Genomic DNA, 8,432 nt, shown 5'->3' with positions numbered 1-8,432 from the left:
TTCTGTATCCAGATTATTTTATTTTTTGCAAACACTTGATGAAAGGAAATTGAGTAATTTCAACACACCATTTTTTTTCAGCGTGTTGAGTTTTAGAGTACTTCAGGATTGTTTGAATTTTGATCTGACAGAACCTTGTCCTCATTAGGCTGCTGACGATGTGTTAGAACTGGTCTGCCGTCAATCACTGGGCACATTCATATACAATTCACAACTATGGACTATTTAGACGAGAGTCTTTAACATGAAGGTTTTTGTACTGCGGGAGGAAGCCAGAGTACCCGGAGAAAACCGACGCAAGCACTGAAGAAGACCATGTAGACCTCAGAGTCACTGCCTAAACCTCAGAACTGTGAGGCAGACGTGCTAATTGATATGCCACAGTGCTTTACACAGTTAAGAAAAGCAATTAGACATATTATGTATTACTTGTCCTATTTTGCTGTGACTGTTAGCAGCGATGGAATAGTAGCGCTCAAACAAAGATGGAGCCAGTTTCAAAGAGAGCACTCAGAGAGCAGAGGCTTAAATATGACACCTGAAAAGTAAACAACTTTGACTGTGACAATGTTTTGTTCAGGAGGGTTGGGAATTTATCGTCTGTAAGATCTTCTTGCATAAACACAACAAAAGCCAACCTGACCAGAAATGCATGGGAAGAGACAGCCATCCATCTTGGCAGATTTATGATACGACACTGTATGTATATGCTCCATAAAAGTTGCCCTGCAAACCAATGATGGTGCAACAATTGATTTCCATGTGTGTGTGTGTGTATATGACACTTTTAGTGAAATAAAAGTACTCCGTTTGAATGCTGACACTTTGAGGGAGTTATTCATCTAATATTTATCCATGTTTTAATATATCCATTTTCCGATCCGCTTGATCCTCACAAGGGTCGCGGGGGGTGTTGGAGCCTATCCCAACCGTTTTCGGGCAGTAGGCGGGGGACACCCTGAACCGGTTGACAGCCAATCGCGGCGCACACAGAGACGAACAACCATCCACGCTCACACCTAGGGACAATTTCGAGTGCACAATCAGTCTGTCATGCACGTTTTTGGAATGTGAGAAGAAACGGAGTACCCGGAGAAAACCCACACAGGCACAGGGAGACCATGCAAACTCCACACAAGAAGGTAGAAACTGGAATCGAACCCTGCACCTCTGCAATGTGAGGCTCACCAGTCGACCATCGTGCCGCCCGCATCATATTAAATAAAAACATGTTACATAGAATTTTAATTGACATGAATTGTAAATTTGCTGCCAAATACACAATTTTACTTCATTTGATCTCAGGTTGATATCCCCAAAAATATATGCATTGCACCAAAACAATCGAATGAACAGAGCCACAGTAAGTTCATCAGTATTTACCAATGACTTTTGGGTTCTGTTTTGAATATCAAAAGTTTATTCACGACAGTTCTCAAGTACACGTAAAGTATCATAATCATAATCACTCAAACCACATTAAAGTGAGCAAAGCAAATTTGGAGAGAGAAAAAAAAATCTGTTTTCTGAGTATCATAAAAGACAAACAAACAAAAAACTTTTGTCATTGGTTTCGTGTCATTAGTCAAGATGTTGACAAAGACACCCATCTGATCAGATCACAGGCTACAGTACACTGCTGTCATTAATAAATATAACAATGGCTCTTCAGAGCAGGCCCTCCGAAGGCCAGTCACAAGTCGAGCATGAGTTTCTGAAGCACAATCACCACTCTCATTGGCTTATCATTCCTGTGATCTTCATCATTACTATAACATTGGTGGTATCCTGCAGCTCGGTAATCAGTTATTTTTCTCTTAAATGTTGCAAAGCGCAAAGTCGATGTGTTGCACAAGAAAGCAAGAGCATTTAAGAATAATTGAAAATGTAGGGGGTGAAAAAAAATGTACTACACTGGGCTAGGACTGGAATTTGCTGTGATTGCTTTAATGTGCAGCAAACGGGATGCTACAGAGCATTTGAACATACATTTGGAGCTTGATGCACCGTTATGACAAATGAACACACAACCACAAATGTATGACTGTTAACAACTGCTTTGGGGTTTATTTTACAACTGAGAAAGAAAAGAAACAACCTTAGCGGTGCTAAAAACGTTTCTTTGTTGTTGTTGTTGTTGTTTTTTTACAATATTGTTGATAAAACATTGAAATGTATAGTCATTGTGCATCGCTTATTTATTTTCCACACCATATCATGCATCAAATCGGATGCAAGTATAATTAAAATCATTTCTGTAAACCAAGCCAAAGAAGCTGACATTTGTATTTTCATTAAAAAAACAAAAAAAAAGGGTGTAACTCTACAGCATATATCTATGTACACAATATTTTTTTGTTGCTTGTTTTTAATCATTTTAGTACATAAAATGACAATATAAAAGTTAGAGAATGCACACGCCTTAAGATACAAAGACTGCAGTCATTTCAAATGATGAGATATGTCTTATGGGAGTACTGACATTTCACTGGTAATCATTTACAAATGTTCTTTTTACAGCTGAAAGCAACACCGGTAAAAAGAGGAAAATTGAAATGAAAACAATTAAAGTAAATTTAACAATAGGTGATACTTCACTTTTTTTTCTTTTTTTTTTTAAGGAAACTTGCATAAAATGGCCACTTTTGACTCACTGGAAGCAGCATTTCAGTTGTTCCAAATGTTCATATAACCTTTTTTTTAATACAATAAAGCAGTCTATTCTTTTTCAAAACATTTCAATAACAGGAACCAATAATTATTATTCTTTTAGAAATGCAAAATTCAAAAGTCTAAGGTGCTACTTCAGTCTTTCGGGGTATCTTTAATTGTTTTTGGTGTGTACATTTAATTTTCTTCTTCATATCAAGTATAGTACAGATTTCCATTCTTCCAATGCATTTTTAATTTTATCATTGACACAGCAGTTGTATTTTTGTCATGACAATATTGAAATCATTTTTGTTTAACCTTGATTCACTAAAATACATGCACAGATCAGACAAACAGCATATAAATATCTTAGGAAATAAGTGTGAAAAAATGGCAAAATGAAAACAAATCAACATGGTCCAGTCAGGCAATCATTACAACAGAAAATAAGACTTTGTATTTTTTTTATTTTTTCTGTTGGCTCAGTTCGGCCCAGTGCAGTAACTGTGAACAATGTTGTTTTAGTGCAATGAAATTCTAGTCAGTTCCATACCGTAAGTGTTAACGTCTCTTCTCCTCGACACCCTCCTTAAACCGATTCCATTTTGTCTAGTTTCTCGAGTTTCTCCAAAGCTGTAACAAACACCAGGTGGTCCTCGGGAGACTTGCCATGGGTTTTACTGAGGTGTAACTTGACTGCGTGTTTGCTGACGAATGTCCGATTGCAAAGTCTGCACTGGTACACCGAGCCAATGTCGTCCTCTGGCGTAGTCAAGGCTGACAGGGAACTGCCGAATGTCATTTTGTCCGTGATCACCTTTGAGGCAGCCTGCTGCTCCCGTAGGTGTTCAGCTGACAGTTTGGACAGGTCCTTCAAGCTGAATCCCAAGTGAGACTCCAGGTGGCTGATATAGGAGGAGGGAGTCCTGAACTGGGAGGCACAGTCACCACAGAGGAACACAGGCTGGCACGAGTCCATGTTTTTGAGAAACTTGGTGCCACCAGTCCGTCTCAGCTGGTACTTGACATTAGCCAGCCAGTGGGATATGGTGGTCATGGAGAGGCCAGTGAACTTACAGATGTGGACCCTTTCCTGAGGGCCCAGGTCAGTCATGGCGTAGCGGCCTTCTGGGGTCTCCCGCAAGCTGGAGGCAAACTGTGCCTGCAGAATAAGGAGGTGCTGGGGATTCCAGTTGGATTGTCTCCCCTTTCTCTTCTGCACTGGGGAGAGATCCTCGAGAGCATCCTCAAATGCACTGCCATCAGCGTCTGATTTCTCCGAGATGGAGGAGGGCGTTGAGGATTTGGGAGTCAGTCGCCCGGTGAGGTTTTTGACCATATCGGAGATGTCCATGAGAGCATTCTCTCTGAAAGGAGAGGATACCCTCTCCGGCATGCTCACGATAGGCTTGTTACCATTTACAATATTGTTGACCACACTACTGCTGTTGTTGTTGTTGTTGTTGTTGTTGTTGTTGTTAGCATTACTGTTACTGTGAGTGCTCGACTTGTTTTTACTCAGGTCTATGGGTTGGTCATTGTTTTCATACAAAGCAAAGTGGTTGATGGCCTCAGCGGTTTTGCCCTGAGGTGTTGGGTTGAAGGCTGGCTTTTTATCCATCATGCTGTTACTGATTTTGTAAAGCATGGAGAGCGGGTCTGCAGCTGGGCTTACCGTTTTGGAGGCCTTTCCCAGGTGTGTGTTCATGATTGACTGGAGTGCACTGAGAGGATTGATAAAAGGACTTTCTGGGGAGTGATCAGTAATGACGCCGAGACTGTTGCCGTTAGTCACCGGAGATTGGCAGGCCTCTGGGTCGTTCTTTGAATTGTTGTGATAGACATTCACAAGACTTTCTTTCGGCTCCTTCTTGCAGATAAGTTCGGCTTCGACACTGCCCGGGCTGGTACTTCTCATAGCAGATGCCTTACCAGCAATTAGGTCATTTGGAGAGGCCAGTTGCTCTCTCTGCTCCCTCAGTACAGGAGAGGGGGATTTGACCAGCGAAGGGGGCCGGGCCCGCTCCACGCTCACCATTTTCTCCTCCTTTTCTTTCTTTACAGCGGCAGCTTTGCCCGTCACTTTCTCCACCAGCTCCTCCATGGCAGTGACATTGCTCCTGAGCGGAGTAGGCGAAGAAGGGCTCCGAGGCGAGTGGATGACTGAACTGGGATCACTCACAAGCCCCCGAAGCCCACTGTTAAACATTGGCTGCATCTGGACACTCTGGATGCTGGGGGGCAGAACAGTAGTCGAGCTCTTTATTGCACCTTGCAGCTGATAAGCTGCATGAATGCTCGGGTATCCACCCCAAGTGGGAGTGCCTGTCTGAGCCTTGCTAATGGCGCTTGACACCGTGTTTTCCAGGGATTTAAGAATATCGAGACCTTCTTTCGGAGTCTCCTCCAGATCTTCTTCTCTAAGATATTTATATGATGTGGCGTCAGTCTCGACTTTCTCACCCGAGTCATCTCTCTCCTCCTTGATTTTTTTCTCCGCTGGCTCCCCACTTTCAACTTTCTCATCCTCACTCGCTTCCCTCTTTTCCTCTGAGCCTGAGGAGAGGGCAGGGGACACTGGCTGAGACTTAATACTTCCAGGTACAGGGAGTCTGGCGGTTGTAGGCGGCAGTGGGATAGATTGAATCTTCTCTTCCACCACAGGATCAAACACCAGTTGCTTCCCTTTCTTAGATGCCGAATTTGTGACCTTCAAAAAGTGACCTGTGACCATCATGTGAGCGGTAAGCTGTTGCAGCGTATCATGAGAGCTACCACACTCCATGCATTTCAGGATCTGAGCTTTTCGTGCTTCAAACTGCCATGTATAGCTGGCACCGTTCTGGTAGCCATAGCGGTTGTTTGCCGTGACATAGGGATTAGCTGCTGATTTGGCATCTTTGCCAATATCGGCAAGTGATAAATTGCCTCCCGCACCACCGGTATGGACAGACTCCGGAGAGCAAGGGGATATTATCGGATCTTGCGTTATTCGTTTTTTAGTGGATGCGGGCACCAGTTTAGTGGCCAAGGCTGGCACTGGTTCTTTGAGAGGCACTTTCTGGTAATGCTTGGTCTTGATCATATGAACGCTGAGATCCTGCAGAGATTCAAACGAGTGGCCACAGTACATGCACTTTAGCACCTTCTGAGCATCCTCTTTGCCTTCCATCTCCATCAGGGAGCGTTTGCGGGGCTTGGACCAGCGCTTTCCCTGATCCTCCTCTTTGTCCTTGTTGTCATCTCGATAGTGGCCAGTCTCATTCATGTGGACTGTCAAACCAACCAGGGTGTCATAGGCAGCGCTACAATCTTTACAGCGGAATTTGCTTGCACCGGTGAAGACGGAGCCATACAGTTTGTTGTTTTGACGGTAGAGCTGCACTGTGCTGAAAAGGCTAGGCTCTGGTAAAAGATGGTAGGGGGTCTGCTGAAGAGTCTTTGCAAGTGCTGCTTGGTGCCAGTCATAGGCCACACCACTACCGTTGTTAGTCCCGCCACTGTTGCTCCCGCCGCTGCCAGTTGCGTTCTGGATGCTAACAGCGCCAGCTGCAGTGCCATTCGTGTTAACGGTTGTGGTGCCAGTGTGGCTGGCAGTGGTGCTGGAGCCCCTGCCATTGTGATGACTGCTGACTATGTTGACCCCGTTGCTCTTGTTTGTGGTCGTCGTCGTCGTTGCTGTCGAAACTGGGGCAGAAGAGGCGGCTTCTGAGGTGATGAGGGTACTCTTTACACTGCCAGCTGCAGCAGACTTGGATTTCATGATATCCATTGTAATGCTGGACCAAGAGGCATCTGAAATGAGGTTTGCATAGACGGCTTTCATCTGAGCCAAGCTATCTTGGAAAGATAGGCCGTTGTTGGGTGAGAAGGGCAAGGTTGCACCTTCCTTCTCGTGACCATCCCGAGAGGAAGTACTTTTGAAGTCCGGAAGTCTGTCACTGGCGTCGCTAAGCGGGGACCCATAGCCAGCATCGGGGTTGGTGCCATTGCTGAGGGGAGAGTCTCTGTAACTAGGCGGTTGGCCTCCTTCCACATCATCCTCTTCCTCGTTGCACAGAAATTCAGTGTCCTGGCCATCTAATGAGAGGCCGTCATCCTGGAGGTGCTCTTCCTCCTCTTGAGTGGGCGCCTTAAGTTCATCTTCGGGCATGTACGCTGTAGGACAGACAGGAGACAAAAATTGGAGAGAAGAAATTCTATTAGCAAAGTGAAATCGAAGATTCACAGTACATTAACACTGAAGGTAACAAAAATGACACAGACCTACGACTCAGTGGAAAATGTTGCCCTTTTATTCTGAACCACTGCAACTGTACGTCTGTCTCCATGTATGCATGCATGCATGACTTTATATTTTACACACATGTGGTTCTGAACGCGTGCGGTGAAAAAAGCCTCCAAGGGAAATATAAATCACTGCGCTTCTGACAGTTGTCCTTTTCCTACCCAACTCCCTATTCCTTCGCACATGCCTCATGTTTCCTGGGAAATGACTGGCTGTTTGGCCTTCTTAGTCAGTTGCATGCTTGCATGTCCAACTCCCTTTTTTACACTTTGTTTTTCTATTCTCTAAGCTTCATTGCCTCTCAATCCTCCAGTCCGCAAAGTTCAACTCCTCAAATGTTAAGAATTGATGTGGTGATGGGGGGGGGAAAAAGCCCTAATTGGAAGGTACTGCAGCTTAACTCCCTTTTTTACACTTTGTTTTTCTATTCTCTAAGCTTCATTGCCTCTCAATCCTCCAGTCCGCGAAGTTCAACTCCTCAAATGTTAAGAATTGATGTGGTGATTGGGGGGGTGGGGGGGGGCACTAATTGGAAGGTACTGCAGCTTTTCCTAACCCAGTCAACCAAGCTAAAGGTCACTCCCATTTGAGATAATAAGCACAGAAACTGACAAAACAGTGTCATTCGGACCATGCTGCTCATGATTGTTAAGACGACTATGGAGGAGACAACCAATGCATTGTAAAAATGAACAAATATTGAAGAACATGAGCTCGGGGCAGCGGCAAGATGTGTGTGTGTGTGTGTGTGTGTGTGTATGCACATACACTGGGTAGGGAACCCACCGCAAGCAACCATAAGCAAGAAAAACATTAAGGAGGTTTGGGGGAAAACGTGGATGAAAAGTAGACACGGGGAACGAAGAACAAGTGTGCATGAGGTGTTGGTTTTTCTAGGCGAGAAGGGGGGAGTAAGTCGAAATGGGAGAAAGAAAAAAAGAGAGAGGCAGGGAGACAGGAAAGACAGCCCCCTAGCTTCTTCCTTTATCTCCTTCCTGCATGGTGAGATGTGTGTCCTAGATGCCAGTATCAATCTTTCCTGATGAAACAGATGTGCTGTCAGCTTCAAACGGCACGCTAACCTGTCATATCATAATCTAAGTGGACATAATACCTGATATATATACACTGGCACCATTTACTGCTGCCTGAGAGGAGATGGGTGGATGAGGTGGGGGATGTGAGCAGCTGCACCATGCACTGTGACGATGTGATGATGTGCGTTTGAGCGCGTCGGTTTGGGAATGCACGTTAGCCTGCACGCTCACCTTCACAATGCAGCGCATACTTAGCTCCTCTTATAGGGCAAAGGAGACTCCGACCACAATATTGTCTATAAATCGAGAGTGTGCTGCTGATACACCCTTCTCCAAATGAGCAACTTACCTCCCCCTCTCCGAACCCCAGTGCTTGACAGGATTTCAGTGAAATGAGAGCACTACAGGAGAACCTGGCTGCGCTTCAATCCCACTGACAGACTGAGACCGAGACA

The 8,432-nt window shown here is 44.8% G+C and overlaps 1 protein-coding gene across 1 annotated transcript in view; it reads right to left on the bottom strand.

Moving 5' to 3' along the window:
- Nucleotides 1–2,041: 2,041 nt before the first annotated feature.
- tshz1 (teashirt zinc finger homeobox 1) overlaps nt 2,042–8,432 on the bottom strand; it is a 43,172-nt gene continuing 36,781 nt past the window's right edge. Inside the window, exon 3 of the mRNA XM_086112869.1 lies at nt 2,042–6,810. Coding sequence (XP_085968995.1) covers nt 3,242–6,810 — 3,569 coding nt within the window. The 3' untranslated portion in view covers nt 2,042–3,241. The remainder of the gene's footprint in view (nt 6,811–8,432) is intronic.

Source organism: Hippocampus guttulatus, chromosome 6, assembly GCF_054856545.1.
Source record: "Hippocampus guttulatus isolate MCC_2025c chromosome 6, RoL_Hgut_1.0, whole genome shotgun sequence".
NCBI lineage: Eukaryota > Metazoa > Chordata > Actinopteri > Syngnathiformes > Syngnathidae > Hippocampus > Hippocampus guttulatus.
This window is presented reverse-complemented; position numbering and strand designations above follow the sequence as displayed.